General features: G+C 45.4%; 2 protein-coding genes across 12 annotated transcripts in view; one reads left to right on the top strand and one right to left on the bottom strand.

Annotated features, from left to right (window-relative positions):
* The window catches only part of MCPH1 (microcephalin 1), a 348,745-nt gene that overhangs the window by 111,513 nt on the left and 211,908 nt on the right, over nt 1–25,324 (bottom strand). For 2 of the 11 annotated variants that reach the window (XM_082444090.1, XM_082444092.1), the window contains one exon: nt 6,643–7,020. The exons of 6 other annotated variants lie outside the window; for them this stretch is intronic. In XM_082444090.1, the coding sequence (XP_082300216.1) occupies nt 6,676–7,020 (345 nt within the window). In that variant the 3' untranslated portion in view covers nt 6,643–6,675. Of the gene's footprint in view, nt 1–6,642; nt 7,021–7,063; nt 7,669–25,324 lie in introns of those variants that run through there. 3 more of the 11 variants (XM_082444094.1, XM_082444086.1, XM_082444088.1) reach the window with 3 other exon arrangements.
* The window catches only part of LOC309651401 (uncharacterized protein), a 142,855-nt gene that overhangs the window by 115,041 nt on the left and 2,490 nt on the right, over nt 1–25,324 (top strand). The window contains exons 3-10 of the mRNA XM_082444147.1: nt 15,618–15,718; nt 16,472–16,584; nt 18,879–19,126; nt 20,092–20,183; nt 20,792–21,003; nt 21,304–21,565; nt 23,225–23,325; nt 25,164–25,255. Of these exons, the coding sequence (XP_082300273.1) occupies nt 15,637–15,718; nt 16,472–16,584; nt 18,879–19,126; nt 20,092–20,182 (534 nt within the window). The 5' untranslated portion in view covers nt 15,618–15,636 and the 3' untranslated portion in view covers nt 20,183; nt 20,792–21,003; nt 21,304–21,565; nt 23,225–23,325; nt 25,164–25,255. The remainder of the gene's footprint in view (nt 1–15,617; nt 15,719–16,471; nt 16,585–18,878; nt 19,127–20,091; nt 20,184–20,791; nt 21,004–21,303; nt 21,566–23,224; nt 23,326–25,163; nt 25,256–25,324) is intronic.

The following is a 25,324-nucleotide window of genomic DNA, read 5'->3' as shown; positions in this document are numbered from 1 at the left end:
CCAGCTCCCAGAGAAATGGAAATAAGAACACAAATAAACAAATGGGACCTAATGAAACTTAAAAGCTTTTGCACAGCAAAGGAAACCATAAACAAGACCAAAAGACAACCATCAGAATGGGAGAAAATATTTGCAAATGAAGCAACTGACAAAGGATTAATCTCCAAGATTTACAAGCAGCTCATGCAGCTCAATAACAAAAAAACGAACAACCCAATCCAAAAATGGGCCGAAGACCTAAATAGACATTTCTCCAAAGAAGATATACAGATGGCCTACAGACACATGAAAGACTGCTCAACATCATTAATCATTAGAGAAATGCAAATCAAAACTACAATGAGATATCATCTCACACCGGTCAGAATGGCCATCATCAAAAAATCTAGAAACAATAAATGCTGGAGAGGGTGTGGAGGAAAGGGAACACTCTTGCACTGTTGGTGGGAATGTAAATTGATACAGCCACTATGGAGAACAGTATGGAGGTTCCTTAAAAAACTACAAATAGAACTACCATACGACCCAGCAATCCCACTACTGGGCATATACCCTGAGAAAACCATAGGTCAAAAAGAGTCATGTACCAAAATGTTCATTGCAGCTCTATTTACAATAGCCAGGACATGGAAGCAATCTAAATGTCCATCGACAGATGAATGGATAAAGAAGATGTGGCACATATATACAATGGAATATTACTCAGCCATAAAAAGAAATGAAATGGAGGTATTTGTAATGAGGTGGATGGAGTTAGAGTCTGTCATACAGAGTGAAGTAAGTCAGAAAGAGAAAAACAAATACAGTATGCTAACACATATATACGGAATCTAAGGGAAAAAAAAAAAAAAAAAAGGCCATGAAGAACCTAGTGGCAAGACGGGAATAAAGACACAGACCTACTAGAGAATGGACTTGAGGATATGGGGAGGGGGTGGGGTGAGATGTGACAGGGTAAGAGAGTGTCATGGACATATATACACTACCAAATGTAAAATAGATAACTAGTGGGAAGCAGCCGCATAGCACAGGGAGATCAGCTCGGTGCTTTGTGACCACCTAGAGGGATGGGATGGGGAGGGTGGGAGGGAGGGAGATGCAAGAGGGAAGAGAAATGGGAACATATTGTATATGTATAACTGATTCACTTTGTTATAAAGCAGAAGCTAACACACCATTGTAAGGCAATTATACTTCAATAAAGATGTTAAAAATAAATAAATAAATAAATAAATAAATAAAAAGGACATTAAAATCTCCAAATCATTAATTCCTGTACAGAACTAAATGGTATGTAAAGTTATCCCTCTGAGTATTCCAAATCCTTGCAATTCAAGCAGCTTCCATGACATCATCTGGCAGCTTTTTACAAATGCAGCGTTTTGGGCCCCACCCAGATCTACTGAATCAGAATCTACCTTTAACAATATCCCCAGATGATTGGAATTCACATTAAAGTTCAAGAAGTCAGCTCAGGATTTTCTCATACGCTTTTCAAACACAATTACAAGGCGGCATGATTGTAAGTAACTATCTAGAAATTAAATCTTTTAATGCCCTAAATGGCACTTCTAAACACCTGAGAGGATAATAGTATTTAATGTAACGCATGGTGAAAAATGTTTTATTAAAAAATGTGGCACTGGGTGTACAAGATAATGGGAGTGGCCGGCATGACACAAAGCAGCTTTAACTGACATCAAATGAAGTCTCATTTGTGACTCTACTTTTCAGTGTTGTTTGCCTTTCAAAGCAGTTTTCTGAGTTTGATCAAGGCTGTCCCTTACTCACAGACAATTTCAGTTTGTGCTATTGTGCATGGGGAGTTCTGATTTTAGATGGTTTTTGTAGATTACTGCTCATTAGTTGAATGATGTTGAAGGTGTCAGCTTCTCTGCAAGTGAAGTGGAGGATTGGACCAGATGTAGTGGTTTTGAGGTGATCCCATAAGTATCCACAGAGGCACTGCGGAGGTGATCCCATGGGAGGAAGGAATGGATCTTTGGGCAAGGATCTGGAACCCTCTCTTCCCTCCCCACTCTTTAACCGGAGCAGTTCTGTTGCCACCTGCTGTATCTATTGCAACTTTCATGCAACCTCACTTAACGGGTTTTGCTATTTAACAAAGGCTGAAAACAGCCACTAATTACAGTTTCTTGGAAACACGTTGATTGAGTTTGAGGACCTGTGTTTTATGAAGGTAGTTACCTGCACATGGTAGGCATTAGGAAACATTGTAAAAATCCGTCATTACCAGTCCATTGGACATTCTCAGAGCTGCAGTTAAGCCTGACGAGCTTGCAGTGCCATGTAGGGACTCCATGTTCAAACCCCAGTCCTTCCATCCACTGGTGTAATATCTCCAGAAAGCAGAGTATCCACAGATAAGAATACAAGTCCCACAGTCCCTAATCCACAATTCCCAAAGCCAAAGGCACTAAAATAGAGGTTTTTCTGAATTAGAGGCAAAATCTGACCTGAACACACGAGACGATCAATAGCTTTCTGTGTTCCACTCAGTGTGGTATGTGTCATGGAAGAAATATGAGGCTGCAGGCTGCTGCCCGAGTGCCTGGGGGGGTCACATGCATCACAGTCCTTGCTGGCGGGGGCGGGGGGGCCTCAGGTAGCTGACACTGATGGGAGTTAAGAGAGCAAGAGGTTTGCTGGGGGTAACTCCCGAGAAAAATACAAATGGGAGGAAGCGGGATTCATAAGGAGCGCTTGTGGACGCAGCTGTGACAGGACAGGAGAAGGAAGAGAGGATGGCGGAGAGGCCTCAGACACTGCAGGTGGGGACGGAGGTTCTGGAGCCCGGGTGCCTGTTAGGGGTCTTATATTAGCAGAATTAGCCAGGCCCCTGATGCCCGCTGGGCCTGATCCTTGCCCGGGGATGACTGCCCAGGAAGAGAGTGGCCTCGGCTTGAAAGCTGAGGTGGATCTTTAAGGCACTAACAGCCGTCAGCTAACTGTATTCATTCCAGCTGAGCAGAAGATTCTTTCTTTTTTAAAACAATTTATTTATTTATCTTTGGCTGCACTGAGTCTTTGTTGCTGCATGTGGGCTTTTCTCTAGTTGTGGCCAACGGGGGCTACTCTTCATTGCGGTGCGCGGGCTTCTCGTTGTGGTGGCTTCTCTTGCTGCAGAGCATGGGCTCTAGGCTCATGGGCTCAGTAGTTGTGGCTTGCGGGCTCTAGAGCACAGGCTCAGTAGTTGTGGCGCACGGGCTTAGTTGCTCCGCGGCATGTGGGATCTTCCTGGACCAGGGCTCGAACCCACATCCCCTGCATTGGCAGGCGGATTCTTAACCACTGCGCCGCCAGGGAAGTCTTAGACGATTCTTTCTTAAAGTGGGATCCGAGAGGCACAGCTCCAAGGTTGCCACATAGTTTTTTTTTAAAATAAATTTATTGGTGTATAATTCATGCACCATAAAAATTTACCCATGGCAAGTGTACTGTTCAACGATTTTAGTAAATGTATACAGTTTTACAACTAAAATCACAATCGAGTTTTAGAATATTTCCATCACTCCAAAATGTCTGCTGTCTATTCCCACTTCTACCCCCAGCAGCAGGAAACCAGTGATCTGTATTTTTGTCTCTATAATTTTATCTTCTCTAGAAATTTTATCTAAATGGAATTATACAATATGTAGTCTTTTGAGTCTGGCTTCTTTCAACTACCATGTTCTTGGGGTTGGTCCAGGTTGTTGCCTGTATCAGTTGTTTGCTCCTTTTTATTGCTGAGTAGCAATCCATGGTATGGATATAGCACATTTTGTGTATCCATTTATCAGTTGATGGATTGCTTCTAGCTTTTGGCTGGTGTGAATAATGTTGCTGTGAACATTTGCGTACAAGTCCTTGTGCAGGCACATTTTCATTTCTCTTGGGTACATACCTAGGAGTGAAGTTGCTGCGTCATATGGCAAGTGTATGCTTAGTTTTTAAACCAAACTGCAAAATGATGCAGCCACACCAGCAGTGCATGGGAGTCCTAGATTCTCCACGTGCTGGTCAACTCTTGTATTGTCAGAACTGTTGGCTGCAGCCGTTCCCGAGGGTGTGTAGTAGCGTCTCCTTGTGCTTTTACTTTGCGTTTCTCTAATGACTAATCATGTTGAGCATCTTTTCATGTGCTTATTAATCATTTCTATATGTTTTTGTGTGAAATGTCTTTTGCCCACTCAAGTTCTTTACATAGTCTGGATACAGTTCATCAGCTATATGCTTTACAAATATTTTTCCTAGTCTCTAACTTGTCTTTTAATTTTCTTAATGGTTTCTTTTGAACAGCAAAACTTTTTAAAACTTTGAGGTCCAATTTATGTTTTTATGAATTGTGCCTTTAGTGCCCTACCTAAAAAAATCTTTGCCTGACCTTTCAGAAAGATTTCTTGCTATGTTTTCTTCTAGACATTTTAAAATTTTAGGTCAGTGGTTCTCAGCTGGGAACGGTTCTGCTCTCCAGGGGAAATCTGGGGATATCTGAAGACAGTGTGGACTGTCGCAACTGGGTATGGTGTGCTAATGGCATATAATAGATAGAGGCCAGCGATGGTGCTAAACATAGTATGATGCCCAGGACAGCCCCTGCAGCACAGAATTATCTGGTCCAAAAATGCCAATAGTGCTGAGGTTGAGAAACCCTAAGTTAGGTTTCTGGTCCATTTGAGTCAATTTTTGTGTATGGTGTGAGGTAGGGATCCATGTGCATTTTCTTTTTGTGTGTGAAGTAAGGATGTAAGTTTGGTAAGGATGTAAGTGTGCTTTGTTTTGTTTTGTTTTATCCTACTGCATTGAATTGACTTGGCACCTTTGTTGAAATCAACTTGACCATAAATATGAGGATTTATACCTAGATTCTCTATCCTCTTCCCTTTATCTGTAGTCTACCTTTATGCCAATAAGTTTTGAAATCAGCTCATATAAATCCCCCAACTTTATTCTTTTCCTAAAGAAATTATTTTTTTCTACTAGGGGTTCTTTGCATTTTCATATACATTTTAACATCAGCTTTTCAAAGCCTATAAAAAAAATCTACCTGGTATTTTGATGATTACATTGAACTTGTAGATCAATTTGAGGAAAATAGCCATCTTATCGATATTGCGACTTCTAATCCATAAACTTGGTATATTTCTCCATTTATTTAGAACTTTAATTTCTCTGAGAAATGTTTTGTTAAGTATACAGATCTTATACTTCTTTTGTTAAATTTATTCCTATTTAGTTTATTTTTACATGATATTGTAAATGGAATTGTATTCTTAATTCCATTTTTGAATTGTTTATTGATAGTATATAGAAATACAAATCAGTTAGCTTTGTATATAGATTTTGTATTCTGTAATCTTGATAAACATGCTTAATCTACTTTTTTCTTTAATTCCTTATAATTTTCTACATATAGTATCATGTGATCTGAGAATAGTTTTACTTCTTCATTTCCAGTCTGTATGCCCTTAATTCCTTTCCTGGCGTTCTTCTCTCAGTAGAATCTCTGATATAATGTTGAATAGAAGCGGTGAGAGCCAGTCACATACCTTTCAAAATTTAAAAAAAAAAAAATTCAGAATTCGGAGACACTTTTAGCCCTATGTGTTTTGGGTAAGGGGTTGCAAACCTCTAGTAACTAACTTTTAGGATTGTTGGCAGGATTAAATGAGGTACCACATAGAAAATGCTTAAAGCCACGCACAAATGTGTCCTCATAACAGATTAGCTTTTAGAGAGAGAATCTTCAGTGGCTCCTGGCAGGCTGGCATCAGGAATCTTAGCTGTGAGGATGCAGGCCTGGGGGGACACGTGACCTGGGTGGCACTCTGTGGCTGATGTGGCCGTGGGATGGAGTTCTTTGTGGCTCGTCTCCACCGGGAGTCCACACAATTTTGTCAGCCGCCTCGGGAACTTTTGGTGCGATGGGAGCTCTGCCATAGTATTGATACCTGAGCCTCAAAGTCGCCAAGCCCAGGAGGCAGTGGGTGTAGTGACACGGGATTTACAAGGTGGGAGGAAGGCCCCCGGCCTGCCGAGCTGCGCTGAGGCCCAACGTTGTTGAGGCAGCAGTATTACCAGGGGACTTGGGGTACACGTTATATTAACACCAAGAGAAAACCCTCCATTATTTCCATGTGCATCGTTACCGCCCTTCTAGGAGGGTTATTCTAGAAGTTGATCCCTCATATTTGCTGAGGGACTTGACATTTATTTGAGGTAGAAAGAGCAGCTGAGATGAGTGACAGATAAACAACGCGGAGGGAACAGTACCACGAGGGAGTCTTAACTGGCACCTTCAGCCTTGCTGGGGTTTAGCATCTCTCTCCTACACAAGGTGACCAGCCAGCGTGTGTACGATTTGGCCCGAATGCCCGTTTCCGGCAGGGGATGGCGAGCGTCCTGGCAGCCTGCAGAGGCCCTGGTCTCTGGTGGGTGATGCTCTCCTCACCAGAAACTAAGCTTGCACAAGCGGGGCTCCTTTGATGGCAGCTCCTCACGCCTGTCCTCATGATTATTTTGAGAAGAATCTCAGGTACATAAGGTGATAACGGACCAACATCCTTCATACCTAGTAGGTGATACGTTAATAAAGAAACGTAGAAACTCAGGGGGCTCCTTGTTCTCGGTAATAAAACAGTGTAATTTCCATCCTTTATTTAACAGTATGGCACTTCAATGACAAAGGTTCTGGGGCCTCTCAATTATGATCACTAGGACACACAGACTGGCTTTAATAGAAAAGGCCCAACAGGGCGGGTCAGTGCTTCTCTGAGACACACACTCAGGCATCAGAAAGCCGCACGAAGGAGCTTTCTTCACGTGAAAACCACAACACCCACAAGCGGCAAACGTGACGGTATAGAAGGGCATCCTTCCTGCGTCCACTCCTCCCCTCACTTGAGCGTCCGAGGACGACGTGGGGGGGCTGTTAGCAGCAGCTGTGGGTTGATCGGCGTCTCCTTCACGGCAGCAGTGGGCGGTTCTCTGAGGCCCAGACCTTGTGCTGAGTGAGTGAGTCTAGAGGAAGAGAAGCAGGTTAGCACTGACAGCGGCCATCACATGGTAAGATGACACACTCATCACAGATACACAGATCATGTTTAAAATCGTCAGTGGTCCTGGGCAGTATGGTCCATATGGCACATGTGGCTGTTTAAAATGAAGTAAAATAACATACATGATTCAGTTCCTCAGTCACACCACCACATCGCAGATGCTCAGTCGTCACGTATCCCATTAGATGTAGCACACACAGGGCATGCCCTTCATGGCAGAACGTCACGATGTGGGAGATCCAAACTCTAATCTCAGCTACAGCAAGTACTCTTTGGTAGAAGGCAGAGTATAAATAACTCTATTATTTTATGAAAATCCCATGAAGTGCCCTGGCCCGGGATAAGCCACAGGTGCAAGGGAAGAGGCCAACACAGCTGTGCCTGCAGGCGGCTCCAGGCAGGCCCTTTAGTCTTAATGCTGGACGGCGGGCTGCTTCCGACCCTCCTGCTGCTGTTGGAATGAGAGAGATGTGCAGTGGATTGTCGGTGCTGACTGACGGACAAATTAAAGTTAACTTCTTGATTCCTGTTATTATCCAGAGGGTGAACAATTACTGTATATTCGAAGGACCTTAAGAAGTCAGGGTGATGAGCGATAGGACATGGAAAGCTGTGATGGTTGTGAGATACAAAGCAGAAAAAATGGGTTTCTTTTATGAATAAAAGAAAAAAAATAGCTTATCTTAGTTACAGCTCAAGCCAGTGCCCCAGAATTTAATCACAGCCCTCCCGCTACAAATGCACTTCCACACAGGCGGTCTGACCTGGTAGCTGAATCTCAGAGGATCATTAATGTTTGTTATATATATTATATACATTATATAATTATAATTAATAATACATACAATAGAACCTTAACAATTATTATTGATACCCAGCATACCACTTAACTGTCTCTGCAACACTGAAGTATTATTATGATTTACATTTTAATATTAGTCCTTTATTCACAATTTGTGTTGCATATATTTTCTGTTGCTTGCCTTTTGACTTTTCTTATGCAAACGTTTATTTATATATTCAAATTACATCAATCTTTTATTGCATTTGGATTTTGAATCACAGGTAGAAAGCCTTCCCTGTACCTGGTTATAAAATAATTCAGCCATATTTTCTTCCAGGTTTTAAAAAACCTGTTGATTCAATTTTTGCATTTAGATTTCTGACAGGATGTCATTTTTAAAAGCCAGAGAAGAGTGCCAAAAGTATGATGCTCTTTCTTAATTAATCTAAAAATCCAATATAATCCCCAAATTCCAAATGTTTGTTAAAAAAAAACTTGACATGCTTATTCTGAAGTTTACATGGGGGAAAAATGCACAGGAAGACAACTTTGAAAAAGAAGAATGAGAGAGAATTTGACCTACTAGATAGTGAAACATACTATAAAATTACGGTGGTAAAACAGTAGGTAATTAGCACAGAATAGATAAATAGATCAGTGGAAGAGAACAAAGTCCGGAAACCCACCCGTGCATATGTGGGAGTTTAAGAGCTGATTCAAGGGGGCGTTAAAAATCAGTGGAGAATAGATAAGTTATTAAAGAGATGGGATGATCCCTTATATCCCACAATGACTGCATGACAGATGGATTAATGCTCTAAACATTAAAAAACTGTGAAAGTATTAATAGAGACAGGAGATGAGTTTAAAGCTCAGGGTAGGGAAACCTTCCTAAGTGAAACCTCAGTGTAGGTGCTGTGGAGAAACAGAGGTATTTGATTCCATCCAGAATGATAATTCAAAATTAAAACCCACAGAAAACACCATAAACAAACATAAGAGACAGAGAGGATCTTATATTCATCACAAAAGATTAGAGTCCGTACTAGACAAATATGCTGGGAAACTGTGGAAAAGAGAAACAGCCCAATGTAAAAACAGGCAAGAGATAAGAATCGGCCGCTCCTGACCTATGAATCCCCCCTCTAGGTACTCATGTTCATGAGTAACTGAGTAATTACGGCACATACATTAAGTAATGAGATCACCAAATACTGAAAACATGGGTAAAGTCTGGTACTGGTGAGGGTCTGGGGAAAGGGAATATCCAGGTGCTGTTAGTAAGACTGTAAGCTGGTCCAGCTGGGTGGATCAAGGTTTAAGGTGCACACACCCTAGGGCTCAGTAATTACTCTTCTACGAATCTATGTCACAGAAATACCCCTGCCTGGGACTGGGCCACACTAATTAGAGCTCAAGACAGTCTCTTAAAATTGAATTCAGATCATTCCAGTTAGAACACACACACACACACACAGACAACACACACAGAATTTATAGTAGCAGAAGCAGTGGAAATAACCCCAAATGTCTAATTGTAAGGAGTGTGTAAATTAAGCACCTCCAATGGTTAAAAAGAATGAGGTTACTGCTTGTGTTAAAACGGAAGGATCTTCTAGACACAGAGTTGGGATGGAAACTCATGAACGATATGTGATCCTCCTTTTATAGAAAACAAACCCTCCATGCATATGTTTATATACATTTATTTCTATGTAAATACGTGTTAAATCTGAAACACACAGTTCAATCTTTAGTGTCGTTACTTTAGGGAAGGGTAGTAAGATTTTGGGACTTTATGTATTTCTCTATTGTTTGAATTCTCTGACCATGAAATCAAGCATCACTGTACACATCTATCCATCCATCCATCCATCCATCCATCCATCCATCCATCCATCCATCCATCCATCCATCCATCGTGGTGGGGAAAAAAGACTGGCTGCAGAAGGATCCAGTTTTAAATTCAGATAAAACAGAAGCCACAACAAAGCCTGTGGCTGGCGCCTCCCAGCTCTTCGATGGTGCTGCCTGAGGAATTCAGCCCCCTGCACGTGGTGCTGTGCAGAGTGGGACCAGGAGAACACCTGAGAACTGAGTAAGAGCTGAGAGTCAGGACAGCTGTGTCCAGGGAGCGCCTCTCGGCTCCAAGTTCCCAGCTGTAAACACACGCACGGAGAGTGATTTCTATCCGAGTTCATTTGGCATCTGAAGACAGCCACGTCCCCCGATTCCAGTGTCACGTCAGGTGCACGATCCTCAAACACCCCATAAAACATGACCACGAGACAGATGTTAGAGCAATGCCCGTCCCAGCCGGCGGAAAGGGAGACAAATAGTACACAAGCAGCTCCCATGAAACTTAAATTGGAAAGAAAAAACCCCAGGTTGTGTGTGTTTGTTTAACAAAGTTATTCAGCAGGTCTTGGCGCACGTATCTGCACATGCTAAAGTTCACTGGCCGTGCTTCTGTGTGGCTGGGATGTGGAATCAACGTGCCACCAATGCTTTTTTTTTTTTTTAATAGTGGGACAGGCAAGTCGCTTTATTGAACTAAGACTCCAAACGCCAACAGCCAGATGTGGCTAACGGTCCTGTGTGCAGAGTTTGGGGACCCTCAGGGCCCTGCTGGGAGCTTTATCTTGACTTGCCAAAATGAGCTATGAATTTTAGGGCCGGGAAACCTCAGCATCTGTGTAGCCAGATATCCACGCATAAGGGGTCACCTCTGCTACTCTGCAGAGCGAGGGTCCCCCAGCAGACGCCGAATGTTCCTGAAGTCCTTTCTGATGCTGAGCCCGGCCTGTACTTCCCTCTGGACCCACACCGAGCAAGTCTTTCTCCCTCTGCACGTTGATTCCTCTTCTGAATAAACCAGTCCCTTCTCTGCTTCTTCACGGACCCTCACCGTTCTCCCGGGGGCTCGGAACCCAAGTCTAGGACTCATCTTCTATTCTCTTTCCTAACACAGCATAGTGTCCAATCTGCCAGCAAGTGCAATGGCTCCAGAGTTTTTATTTAACATATTAAACAGCTTCACACTATCTCCATCGATAGTACCCTGGTCCTATCCACCATCGGTTATCACCTGAGTCACTGCAAGAGCCTAAGATCACTCTCTCTGTTTCTATTTAAAAATATGTCTTAGAGCCCATTTCCCCTTCTTAAAATCCTTTGGCTTCTATTTATCCTTAGAACAAAAACCACACCTCTGACTACTGTCCACCAGGCCTTGCGTGGTCCAGGCTCTGCTGCTTCCCCCCCATCGCTCTGTGCTCTAGACCCACTGCCTCTGCCCACCTCTCATCCTTGACCCTAACTGTTCCCTTAGCTCCACACGAGCTCATCCCTCTGGACCACATTCAGAGCTCAGCTCAAACACAGCTCCTTGGTAAGGAGCCCACCTCAGTGTCTCTCTCCATACTCACACCCTGTTTTCTTCATAGCATTTATCACCATCAGCATTAAAAAGAAATGTCCGTCTTTAGAATGTAAGTCCCACGGGAAAAGGGCTGTACCTGCCTCGTCACCTGCTATTCTGGGAGTGCCGAGAACATGCTTGGCACGTGAGAGATGCTCAATAAATACTGAGTAAATGAGTGAATGACCGGATGCCACGCAGAATATCTGAAGGAAATAGCAGTTCTCAGCATTTTTTTTCTGCTCTGATATTGGGCTGGAGACTTTCACATATCTGATACTTTTCCTAAGGGTATAGCACGAATTTGCACTGTGTCTTAGACAAGACAGTCTAGTTTATTCCTAGCATGCCAACTTTTCCTTTCCACCCAAGAGACATGAGTGAAATGATATTACAGGGCTAGCTTTGAGTTCGCTATATTTCTGTTAGATTTTATATTTACTACTGGGCATCGGAATACTAATGATTTTAGTAAGTGGATCATAAATGAAGACTAATCTTGCTGAATTGGTTATAACGATTCTCTTAGATTTTTCTAGATACACAACTGTATCGTAGGCAAATAAAATGATTTGTCCCTTCCTTTCTAATTCTGATCCTTCGTTTGTGTTTCTTATTTTATCCCCTTGACTAGGAACTCTAGAATGCTGTTGAGACACAAGGGTAATAGCCATATGTATTTTGTACCTGACTTAAACCTTAAACTAAGATTTTCACTGTTAAATATATGTTGTAGGTTTTTTATAGATACCCTTCATCATGTTAAGAAAGTGCTCTTATTCCTAGTTGATGAAGAGTTTTTTGTTTTTATCATGAGTGGGTATTGGATTTTCTCTAATGCTTTTTAACATCTACTGAGAAAAATCAATGGATTAGGAAAAAAGATTGAATGATATCTATTTCTACATTCTTTGGTTAAACCCTACCTGACTATATGTTTCCTAACACACTGATAAATTTAATTTGCAAATATTTTGTTTGGAATTTTTATATCCATATTCACAAAGGAGTTTGGGCTAGCCTCGTAAAATGAGGTGAATAGATTTTCTATGCAGTAATGTGTAATGTTTGGTAAAATTTACTGTTAAAACTATCTAGGGGGAGGTGTCTTAGAAACGATTTTCTTGTGGTAAAACAGACATAACCTAAAACTTAACCATTTAAGCCATTTTAAGTGTACAGTTCAGTGGCATTAAATACATTCACAATGCTGTGCAACCCATGACCGCCCCTCATTTCCAGAACTTTCTCATAGTCCCAAACATGATCTCTGTACCCATTAAACAGTAACTCCCCATTCCCATCCCCCCACCTTAGACGCGGTTAACCTCTATTATAATTTCTGTCTCTATGAATTTGCCTATTCTAGGTAACTCATAAAAGTGGAATCATACAGTATCTGTCCTTTTGTGACTGGCTTATTTCACTTTAACATAATATTTTCAAGGTTCATTAATGTTGCAGGTTTAAGAATAGCTTTCCTTTTTAGGGCTGGATAGTATTCTACTGTATGTATATATCACATTTTGTTTCCATTCATCTGTTAATGGGCACTTGGTTGCTTCTACCTCTTAGCTGTTGTGAACGATACTGCTGTAAACACAGGTGTGTAAATATTTGAGTCCCTGCTTTCAAATCTTTTGGATATGTATCTAGAATTGGAATTACTAGGTCATATGGTAGTTTGTTTTTTTTTTTTAAATTTTTTGAGGAACTGCCATTTTACATTCCTGCCAACAGTACACGAGGTTCCACTCTCTCCACGGTTTGTTTTGATAATAGCTGTGGTTTTGATATGCATTTCTCTAATGATTAGTGATGACGAACATCTTTTCATGTGCTAATGTCGTCATTGGAGAAAGGTCTAATCAACTCCTTGGCCCATTTTTTACTCAGGTTTTTTTGTTGTTGAGTTGTAAGAGTTCTTTATAGTTTTCGGATATTAACCACTATTATTTCCAAGTAGCTTTTAAGAGCGGTGGTCACCTTTATTCTTCCATGTGTCCAAGTCACTCGAGACAGAGACGGGCGAGTCGGTCCTTCAGGTCTCCCAGGCCGATGAGAGCAAATAAGGTCTCTGTTCAGGGAGGGGAACTGGGAAACCAAGACTGTTGGGGTGAGTAAATGGCACAGGACTTTCCTACTGTTGTAAACATGGCTTTGCTTGGTTGGGCGTTTGCCTGGTGGCCGTAAACCTTTGATTTTTTCCCAGAGCTCCTGAAAAGTTGGTTCAGACGGCTTCTGCTTGTTTTTTCCATGTTTCTGTGGGGAGACAAGGGCTTGGAGCTTCCCAGCCTGCCATCTTGCTGACATCACTCTGCAGGCGACTTTCATGACGGGTGGTGAGAGGCATACTTCAGATTACGATTCATTTTTTTTTTTTAATGGTTGAAACTGTTTAGATTTTCTATTTCTTGAATCGATTTTGGTAACATTTTCCCAGAAATTATCCATCTTGCCTATTTTCAAATTTACTGGCATAAAGTTATTCATCCTGAGCTCATGATTTTTAGACATCCTTACTGTATCTGTAGCTGTAGCCCCGATTTCATTCTTAGTTTTGTTCATTGGACTCTTTTCTTTTTCACTATTTCTAGAATTTTGACTTTAAGTTTTCCTCTCCCCGCCACCCAAAGAACTTTTTCTCTCAAATTTTTTTCTTTGCTTCAGTTTTGTTAATGTTTGATATTACCTTTATTATTTCTTTCTCCTACATTCCTCTGTATTAATTTCTTGCTACACATTCATCTTCAAGCACCACGGTTTAAGAAAAATTGATTCAAAAAGTAAAATGAGATAATTTAATCCAATGACTTTTCCCTCTTCCTGCAAATCGGGGAAAGCTGCTTGTGCCTGTGCTTTGACGTGGACACGCTGACCTCAGCCCAGCTTGTGGGGTGTTGGGGTCCGTCATGCACAGTTTGAGAACCACCGCGGTGGTGGGTGCACGAGTGAGGAGAAGGTGCGGTGACCGAGCAGCACGAGATCTGACTCTTCACAAACACAGACTCTGGGCTGGGAGGTGGGCGACCAGGAACTCTGGGTCTGCAGTTCACCACGTGGCTCTGGCCCAGGAATTCAGATCCCTCACTTTCCTCATCTCCAAAAGGAGTAGTTTTCTGTCGACCGTCTCAGAATTCATTTCGAGCAGCTTTAGTCTGATAGGGCTGCCGTCACCAAACACTGCCCATCGTGTGGCTTGAACAACAGACATTATTTTCTCACGGTCGTCAGCCGGGTGGGTTTCTCCCGAGGCCTCGCTCCTTCTCTGTCCTCACGAGGTCTTTCCTCTATGCACACATCCCTGGTGTCTCTTCCCCTTTTAAGGTGATCGGTCCACGTAGATCAGGGCCACACTTATGACCTCATTCCACTTTAGTCACCTCTTTAAAGGCCTTGTCTCCACACACAGTCGCAGCCTAAGGTGTGGGGTTAGGACTTCAGCACAGGACTCTGTGAGGACCAACTCAGTCCACAGCACGAGCTCCATCACTTAGGCAGTTAGTGACGAACATCGTAAACCTAACATGCAACAACAGCGCAAACCTGGAACACAGATGAGATGCTCCTAGGATCCCTGACGGTGTCTCCATGATCAGGAAACCCTGTAGGGTCTGGGGCTGTAACAAACGCCCTGTTCAGAGCACACGGGTCTGAGCCAGTCTCGTGTCAGCCCTCAGTGGAGACGGCCATCCTGCCGGCGTGCACGAGGCCCACACGCTATCAGCGATCTTTTCCCTGAAAACACTGACATGGGGAGACATTCAAATCAAATGCTTTTTTATAAGTTATAAGGAAGTCATGCTGAGGCAAGACTTTTTTGTTTTTTGGCAAGGCTGTTGAGACTATTACATTATGTTCCCACAATAGTATAAAATATATGTTTTATCACTTGAATGTAGCCCAGACAATAAAAGGGCGCCCGAGACTGGAAACGTGCCTATGAGAAAGGCCAAACCAACCTGCAGTGATAAGACCAGCGGGGATAAAAAGAGTGAGAAATGGTTACAGCTCAGGCCGCTGACCTGCGATGGACGCCCATGGGCCCCTCCACACCAGTGGGTACCTCAGACCCCAGGGTCTTTGTCTCTGAATGTGTAAGATGGGAACTATACTCTGTGGGCGTGCGGGGGAAACCAAAGTACTGGAAAGTGCTTCAAAATATAATACGTCTTACCAACATCAGGTAAAGGTAACATTTTGCTTCCTGGTGCCGGAAATTTGACTTTTGTTTTCCCGTTTATTTTCATACATATTCAAGCGCCGCAAGTGTGGTCTTTCTCAAAAATCCCCGTCCCTCCTCCTGCGTGAATGATTCATCAAGAATCTTGGCCTAAGTCTGCTGCTGTTTCAGGGAAAACAGACTCTGGGGAATGACTTGGGAACACAATCGGGACTGGTCCAGTGGCTTCGTTAGAAGGCAGCTCGGCGTGTGTGAGCTTCTGCTCGGAGCGAGTGAGTAAGACGTGGCTTAAGTTTCACGTGTGGAGCCCTAAGGGGAGACTTCTTAAGTTCACACCGTTCTAGGCCAGCAACACCAGGCGGTAGAATGATCATTTAACAGTTTTTTAAAAAAAATATTCAAAAACATTGGGTCATTGTTTTTAAGATACAGTGAAGGGATAAAAGTTTTATCGGATAGATTACAGTGCTAGGATGTCAGAGGTCCTGGGGAGAGTGTCCATATTTCCCCCAGCCAAGGGGGAGTTTCTAATGGCCAAAAAAGTCTCCTGCTTGCCCATCCCCCATGACTCTATTAGGTCTGCAAAAACAAAGACCCCATAAAATACAGGAATAAGTGTAAAGGTACTAAAAAATCCTAGAACCTTTATTTTGGAAGGTAAATTACAAATCTGAAAGTGGGCACACCAAGCTACGTTCAAGATTTTAAAAACAGTTTGAATAGAATAACGAGCTCTCAGGGATTCGACATCACACGGCACCTGATATTCTAGTTGGAACAACTCTAGTTGATAAATTCTGAGTACTGCTTTTCATAAGTTATCACAAAATAACTTTTAAACTGGTGCTTTAACATGGTTTTAATTTTAATTTAAAAGTGGTTTTATTGCTGATTTTAATTTCACATTTTGACAATAAAATATTCTCTGGAAGTGTTTGTACTGAAAGCTAATGGGAAGGATAAAAGTCTCCAAGAGAGAAAATGCTGCTTTGGCAAAAGGTCAGGAATGATATTTTACATGTCAGTAGGTCCCGTTGCCCAGCGGTCCTGGACACTGCCCCCTGCAGATGGGAGGGATTTCGCACCCCGGTGTTGTCTCCTCGGATCATTGTGTTTACTACTCTGTCTTGTACACGAAGTAAGTAAAATTAGGTCCAGAGAGACCCAGGTGACTTGCGTCTGGTCAGAGAATAAGCTAGTGGCAGAAAAGGTGATGCCCTAGATTGTATGTTTTGTAGGTCTGTGCATATGTGTAGAGACAGAAAAATGAAATCTCCTTCATCTGCACAAAGCTGGAGCTATTGTATCGTAACTCCATTCGGAAAGAGGTGCACATAAACTAACAGAACATGTATTTTTCAAGTATTTAACACTCACACGACAAGGCTGGGGAGGACCTAGCGCAGACGGGGCAGCGGGACTGATGTTACAGGTGAGCACCTCAGCATGCCGAGAGCCGAGGATTCCAGGACACACAGTACCTGGGAGTTGCCAAGGGCGCACGTAGATGGTGTGATCAATGACCAATCAGAAACAGGACATGAGTTATGGGAGAGGAAAGAAACAAAAACCTAGGTCCGCAGTTCCAGCTCTGAGACTCAAAGAACTCCAAAGGGCCCTGTGGAAACTGCACCCTGGGCTTCGCCGCCTGAAAACCCACCAGCAGGGGCGCCAAGTGGCCAAAGCCCAGGAGGAACCCGGCAGACAGCTGACTTGTGCACAGTCCGTGCACAGAAATGCCCAGGGCCAGGAAGGGGCCGGCTGAGTTCCCCAACCTGGAAATAATAGGAGTGCAGACCTAGGCTTCGGCCCTCCGCACGGTGCACGACTGCAGACTTTGGAAAGACTAGTTGTTGATATCAGTCATGTGCACAGTTCCGTTAGCTGAATGAGGCTCCTTTTTTAAAGCACAATTCTGGTCTCTAGTCGGTGTCATTTTGATACATGCACTTTTCTAAAAACCCAAACCAGAACTTCTGTTTCAGAACATTGGATGTTTTGAAGGTTATATTCTTGGCATTTAGAAAAGAGTAAACAGCCTCTCTTGGCCTCTGGACCGTAGCTAAAACCATAGGTATTTTGAAATTAGTTTCCAGGCAAAAATAAATTACTCTGCACCAGAAGGTAAAAAATGACTTTTGATTGTCATACTTTAAAAATATAGCAAAGGATGACCATCAGTCACTTAAAAGATATTCATAAAATGTGGTTATTATAAACGAATGCAACCTGGACAAACAAGGTCTCTGCTAGTGTGTCAAAGGATAATGTCTCGGAAGGGGTGAGAAAAGCCAGAAGTCTGGGATTTAGAGACAAGGAAAGCAAATAGGAAGACTGGAAAAGAAACCTAGGCAGAGAGGGAGAGGGAGCACACTTTAGAAGTCAGGATCTTGGCCCAAAGTGCCGAAGCAGGGCTCGCTCAATGTCACGGGTTGAACTGTGTCCCCCAAAGCCCACAGGTTGAAGCCCGAACCCCCAGGACCTCAGAATGGGACTGTGTTTGGGAAAAGGGCCTTGAAAGAGCTAATTAAATTGAGGTCATGAGGGTGGGCCCTAATCCAGTGACTGGTGTCCTTATAAGAGGAGATGGGGACGCGGAGGGAAGGCCACGTGAAGACACAGGGAGAAGACGGCCCCCTGCAAGCAGGAGCGAGGCCTCGGAGAAAGCAGCCCCGAGGACACTTTGATCTCAGACGTCTGGTCCCCAGGGCTGAGAATACCTCCCTGCTGTCTCAGCCCCCTGGTCTGTGGTACTGTACGGCAGCCAGGCCGACTAGTACCTTCATCCAAACCCAGTGGAGCCCCAAGTTCACCCCACCATGCTCGACTACATCACATTCGCTGCCCGAGTCCGCCGCCCCTGCGCCCCTGCAGCCCCCAGAGCTGGGGTAACAGGCGAAGCCCCTCGTTGCTGGTGTCAGCCTCCAGCCTCCCAGGAATCGGGGCTCATCTGGCGCCACCTCCTCCCCTGCAGGCTCGAGGGGGGCGTTTTGCACAACGTAGCGGAATCGACGCCAGACACACACGTCACATTCACACCACACTTGCTTTTAGAAATAAAAGCCCCAGTCCTTTTGCGCTAAAACGTACCACTTTGAGCGCGCGGACAAACGCGTATCAGAAGTGCCTGAAAGGGCGGGACAGTGGCGGGTCCTGGCAGCCGGCGCTGGCCGAGACCCGGGACGCAGAGCGAGGCAGGCACGCGGGGGGAGGACCCAGGAGCTGCGGGCGGCCAGGCCGGTGCCGTGGCCTCACGGCTGGGAGCTGGGGGTCGACCGGGTCTTTCACACGAGCCGGGAGGGCAAGTGGCACAAGTCTAGTAGGATTTCCTTTGTCCCCGCGAACTGCACCTGGGCTGACAGTAAAAAGCAGGAATGTCTAGGTGGGCTTGTGACAGATGAAAGTCACAGGAGCGTCTGTTTCTTTTTACAGGACCCTGTTAAGGCAGATGCGTGGACACTGAGATATCGGCAGAGGCCCCCAGGCTGCGTGCACGGGGGCATGGGCCTGATGCTCCCCTCTGAAACCTGTTCCAGTGGCCAGGAACACACAACAGAGGCTCTGAAGGGGATCCCCATGGCTACTGCAATCACAAGGACCTCCCTGTCTCCCCCGAGCCCCCCCAGGACACAGGGTCGTCCTGTGCGTGGGTTCTCACCTAACATCCACCTTTCCGACAGGTACGTGACTGTCGCCTTCTTCCTTCCTGGGACGGGTCCGACGAAGACGCTGGCCTGGTGAGGGATGTGCGTGACCCGAACCCCACACAGCACGACCAGCTGCCCCAGCTTGGCTCTGGGCGGGCCGCTGGCCGGGGTGATGAACACGGTCGGCTGATGGGCAAACAGGGCTCCCCGGGACCACCCGGCGGACGAGAGGCGCTCCTGGCGGCAGAGCTGCGGGCAAAGGCCGGGGGAGGGTTACTCCAGACCAATTCACCGTTCACAACAGGCCGACTGCAAGGCTCACGTCCTTTTTCAGAAAAAGAACAAACTGAAGGTGAGGTTGCACACTCTCAGTGAATTCTGAGGATCCAGGGGAGACGATGCCGTTTAATGATAACGACGGGTGACGAGCAGTGACATTTTCTGAAGCAGCCTACAGGCAGAACTCCAAGCAAACAAATGCATAGGCAAAAAAAAAAAAAAAAATGTGTAGGCCTTTGAATTACTACAAATTCTAAACCGAATTACTGAAAAGTAATCAACTGTTCAACCGAGGGAGGAGAACGGTCTCTGCGTTCTGAGTGACCCAGAGGAGTGTGGAGGCAGGGGCCTCGCCGGACACAAGTGCCCTCGGCACCGGGACGAAGCCGTCCCGGGCTCAGGGTTCCCGGAGCAAGTGACGCCACAGCCCCGAAGGGCTGTAAATCCAGCCTCGTGGTGTCAAGGGTGTAAATGGCAAAGCACAAAGCAGGAGTCCCTGCTGGGCCCTGATAGGGGAGGGATGCGTCCTGATGGAGGGGGAGGGGAGTGTGTGGGGACCTTGGGACGGGGCTCAGAGATACGGGCCCTAAACGGCCCGCCCTGCTGTGCTGATAAAGTCACGTCAGCCGGTTGGCCCGAGGGACAGCAGGGAGGGAGGCCCCACTGTTGTAAACGCTCATGTCACTACTCCAGGTTCACAAAGACTTCTCTGTGTGCAGATGCTCTCTGGGACATGTTGACAGTTATCCGCCATCCACACCTGAGGGCTTTAACCCGCAGGTTTCCCTGAGGACAGAACTGAACATCTGAGGTCAGCGGCTCAGAGAAATTAAGGATTTTGACGGGAGGCCTGTGGGAAAAGAGATGAAGGGGTGCCTCTCAGAGGAGGGGCCCGGGGGCGCGGGTGGAGGGAGCGCCTGTTACCCAGAGGACAGTGAGTGGCTAGCACGGGAGAGGGGTGACCCCGGGGGGGGCAGGCAGCGAAGAAGGTGTTCCTCAGTCCTTCACTCCGACAAAGTCCGAGAAAGAAGGAACTGTCGCCCTACTAGGTTTTCACGCTCCTTTCCTTTTGAAGAAGCCGATCCTACTGTAACAGCGACACCGGCAACAACAAAACCCCCCAAAACCCCACTGCAACACCACTGGGACTGATTTGATCAAAAAACCCCCCAAAACCCCACTGCAACACCACTGGGACTGATTTGCTAAACAAGGCCGTGGACTCATTCTCTTTTCTCACCCCAGCCTTGAATTTCGCCATAAGCTTTGATACATTTCACATTTCACAGCTTCCCTTCGACTTGGGTACCTAACAGGACAAATGACCTTTCTCCCCATGGGCTACCTTCGTTCACGCTGTTACTCCCAACATCCCTGAGAGGCAGGGAGTGGAAAGGGTTATTCCTTTAATTTTTGCAGATGAAGACACTGAGGCAGAAGAGATTTGCTTTGGTTAAACGTGACTCGAGCTGCAAGAAAAAACCCACGATCCGTAAACTCAGTGCATCACTGGGCCACCCTGCCCTGAAGCTGGGGATCAGGAATCTTACTAAAGTTGGATGTAGTCACACGTCCTAAAAACTAGCTGCAGAAGTTGATAACTGAAACGATACAGAAAGGAATACGGTAAGGTGAGTGTTCCTGGGCTTTCTGCTACTCAAATCCACTCCTGTCTTTTCCTCCTTAACGGCAAGGCGTGGTGGTTTTTTGGGTGCTGACTTCTGCAGGGCCATGTGTTCAAGATAGGGGTCCCTTCCCAGCCCAAGGGGAAGACTCTGGCTGGGTCCAAGCCAACCACAGGGATCCCCTTTCAAAGGACAGGGTCAAGCGTGGGCTGGACCCAATCCCGGCCAACGGGACCTGAGAGTGAGCCTGCTGGGGGCAGTTTTTCCTCACCTGCTAACATAACCAACTTTGTCCTGTCGACAAAGGACACCCAGAATTCCTGAAGCCACCCGAGGACCCCGGACACCCTGAGAACAACCAAGTGGGAAGAGGGGAAGGCCGGCATCCTAGGTAACAAATGCTTCTAAGTCACTGGCCTGACCAAACCTGGAATTGTCCTCCTTTTGTCCTTTTAATGTCAGGAAAAAAAAAATCTTGATTTTTAAGCTACTCTTTGTTGAGGTTTTTGTTTGCAGAAGCCCAAGCAACCAAATGCTGCAGTTCTCACGACCCTGCCCCTTACCAGAGGTGAGAGTTTGCTGTGTATTTTTCTAAATTCTGTACAACGCACACACATACTTGGGATACAGTTTTTCTTAATCAAGGATATATCTTGGTATACAGAAAAGCAGTAACTCAACCTGTTTTTAATCCAGCAGAAAGGATGTAAGTGAGCCTTTCTCATGTTTAGAATGTGACTTCGGAAGCTAATTTGATGCTTCCTTCTTCTCCCGCCCACATTTATTGAACACTTACTGTCTACCAGGCACGTGCAAAGTGCCAGGAAGCAAAGCTGATTAAGACGCAGTCCCTGACCTCAGTTTAAAGCACGTACTGCAAAAGTCAATAAATGAAAATGCTTCCCTTTATTTATTTATTCAGCTTGGAATCAGAGGAAGCAAAGAATTACAAGGATCTGATTCTTCACTCAAAATAATTGAGACTAGGTGCATGCTGACTTTCCAATCCTAAGTAAAATAATTTCTGGGGAAGTTTAATCAAGATTTAGTTTACTTAAAATTAAATTTGGGAATTTATCCTCCAAATACACTCCCTGATGTATATAAGGACATGTGTGTATAGGAGTTCATTGCCATAGAAACAGATGATTGGCAAGGTTTTTTATAAATATAATAGGACACCTGATTCTTCTTATTGCTGAACTTTAGTTAAAACCTTCCGCTTACTGAAATGAGTTTAAGTATGGAATACTCCCCCAACACTTCCTTTATTGTCCTCAGTCCCCGCGCTTTTGCTTCCTGGGTCCTTGTGATTGATGGGCCTCAGATGTACCAGTGCAGCCTCACCCTGGAGCCCACGCTCTGCTCTGAAGGCACAGATCATAAAATTGCTTTGCTACTGCCCTTGACATTGCCTGAAGGGTTCTGACTGAGGCAGTCAACTTTCCTGTCTAGCAAAGCATCGTTCTGTCCCCACGGGGACGCTGTAAAAAATGAGAATTGTGAGGCTGCAAGCAGCACAGGTTAACAGAGTGGCCGAGAAAGCTCTACGTGCCCTCTGACATGTGCCTCGATCCGGCTTCCCCCCGACAGGCCTGCTTTCACTGCAAGCCTTTTGGTACAACAATTCATGGCCATTTGCTCTAAATCCTAATTTCATTTCAAACTTTTCGACACACACACCCCCGCCACCAACTGCCAGAAAAAGGAGTGTGGGCGGGGCATGTGGGCATTATTACAGGGTGGTGGATGGTGGTGTGTTATTGCTTTCCTCTAAGGTGACCTCAGAGATAACCGGGTTTATCCATGTTGACTTAGAAGGTTCTGGCTAAAAAGGATTAAAAGACAATTTAAAAAAATCATAACTCATATCAGTGTAAAATGAACATTTAAGATGTGTTTATTTTATTTAACTCTGACAGACGCTATACTGGTTCAAAGGAGAAACAGATAACACATTTATAGATTAGAAATACTGAAATGAAGTTGCAAACGGACCAAAATATTGGCTTTTCCATGGGGTAGGGGGATATTCCCTTCACCAGACAGAAGTGACTTCTAGCCCACAGACAAGAATCGTGTGCGTTGCCAGTAGGCCTTTACGGCCTAGGGTTGTGAAACAGCTCAAAGGCAATGAAAGCTGGAATCAGATAACCTGGGGATGGGGTGTAGGGTGCGTGGTCTAAGAAGTATAGTTTTCCAGTGAAGCGCAACTTTTCCCCTCCAGAGCCCAGGGTGCTTGTTTAAAGGAGATCATGGGAGAAAAGAGGATTAAGTGGAATTTACTGACAGCTCTGGACTAAAGGAGCCTCCAACATAACAGGACAGGTCAGTAGTCTGGGTGAATTTGGGGTGAAGTTGCCACTTTTCTCTGTGAATGGAGGCATAAGATGATCATTACACAGATATGTGTGTGGATGCATGTGTACATGTATGACAAGGAGGCAGCTGGTAGGAGGCAGAAATCTCTGTCATGAGATCTTCGTTTGAACCCTTGGTTGTAGAGGATCAGGGCTACTACTAAAGGGTCTCAGTTAAGGCCAAAGAGCCACTGGCTCTGCTTTATAAAATGTGGCCTTTGCATTTGTGTCTTCATTAAAAAAGCTATACTGACTTAATAGGTTAGCTCAGAACCTTCCAGCCTATTCACGTAGAAGTCAGTCAAGGGGGACCACGCTGTTTACAGAGCAAAGCTGAGCGGAACCGCCCCCTGCCTGCCAACCCTGTGCTTCTAGCTTCAGTGACCCCCGGGTATACATCCCCGACCCAGACGTATCCCCACCCTGAGCCCCAAACAGGGGAGGGTGCTGACGGTTCATTTACTCCGGACGTGGGTGTTAGAGGTCACTAGCGATTCTGCTTTTCCCTCTGGGTAGAGCGCACCTTGCGTGTTAGTTTCCGCAGGTAGTTACGAGCCGTATGGGGAAAAGGAGGTACACATCCTTCACTGTGGAATTCTCCTGGCAAACTATTTCCCGTGTGTGGGACCCGCAGCTCAGCGAGGTTGGCTTTTTCTGTTTTGCCTGAGATCGCACACCACAGAACTGAGGGGTGAGGCCCCAAAGCCCTGGCCCTTCCCAGAACTTCACATGATCTCTGCTCCTTGTGGCAACAGAGGGACAGGAATACCCATCTGTGAAATGGCGCCACACCTCTTCAGAGCTAAGACGCACTCTCCCGCATTCTAGCAACCGTAACGTAAGGACGGGGCTGACACCGCACCATGGGGTGTGGTTCCGATTGGCCAAAGAGACCACAGAACTCTCTAATTTGTGCCTGGGTGTTCTTCGATTCCCTGTGCTTAGTTAGGGTGGTTATACAAATCTATGTATGTTAAAACTTATCTGTACACCAAAAAGACTCAATTTTTACGGTTAACTTAAAAGACAGAATAACAGTTAAAAAGTATACTTTTTTAGCATTATGTTTGTCTACATCCCATTTTTCTTTCAAGGACAATTTAAGTGCTTCCTCTGTGGAGGCTTTTCTGAAGGGCACTGCTCTAAAATCCTATCGAGCGCAGACTGGTCCACTTACTGGAACTCAGCACGTCCCAGTGGCCATAATCGTAGTGGTGCAGAGAGGCCAGGCTCGCAGTGACGACAGTCGATAGGGCATTTGTAGCTGCTGCAGCTGCAGAGGTTTCGAGGGAGAGAAAACGCGTGACCGATGTGACAGTTAATGTGTCAGCTTGGCGGGGGGTGCGGGGCTGCTCAGGGATGCCCACAGGGCTGGTGACATGATTTCTGGGTGTGTATGTGAGGGTGTCTCTGAAACTTCCAAGCCTTTGAGGGTCTAAATAGAACAAAAAGGCAAGGGAAGGGCGAATCTGTTCTCTCTGCTTGAGCTGGGCCATCGGAGCTCCTGGCATTGGGCCTTCGGACCTGGGCTGAACCTTCCTGGCTCTCCGGGCTGCAGACAGCAGGTCCTGCGAGTTCTCAGCCCCGGAATCGTGCGAGCCCACCCCTATAATCAGTCTCCTCCTGCGATCTGTGTGTGTGTCTGTCTCCCCGACTGGCTCTGGTCCTCGAGAACCCTTGTGAACACAACAGAGCCAAGGAGGAACGGGGTGAGCCAGGCAGAAGAAGGATGCCCGCCGGAGGGGACGCGTCACATGGGAGGGTGATTCTACGATCTTTTCCTTTGTACTTTTCAATAATTAAAAGGTGACTACGTAGTTAAGATAGCTGACCATGCCCACCCCAGAAGACGTGGCTCACCCACCACACGCAGTGCCAGGCCCCGTCGCAGGGTCCAGGTAGGAGGCTGAGCCGGTGAAGTGTCCCCTCGCCGTGAGGACAGCTGCACCCGTGTCCCACGTGGCCTT

The sequence above is a fragment of the Balaenoptera physalus genome (genome assembly GCF_965194825.1).
Source record: "Balaenoptera physalus genome assembly, chromosome: 21".
NCBI classification, from domain to species: domain Eukaryota; kingdom Metazoa; phylum Chordata; class Mammalia; order Artiodactyla; family Balaenopteridae; genus Balaenoptera; species Balaenoptera physalus.
The sequence above is the reverse complement of the archived record's forward strand: the minus strand, read 5'-3'. Positions and strand labels throughout refer to the sequence as shown.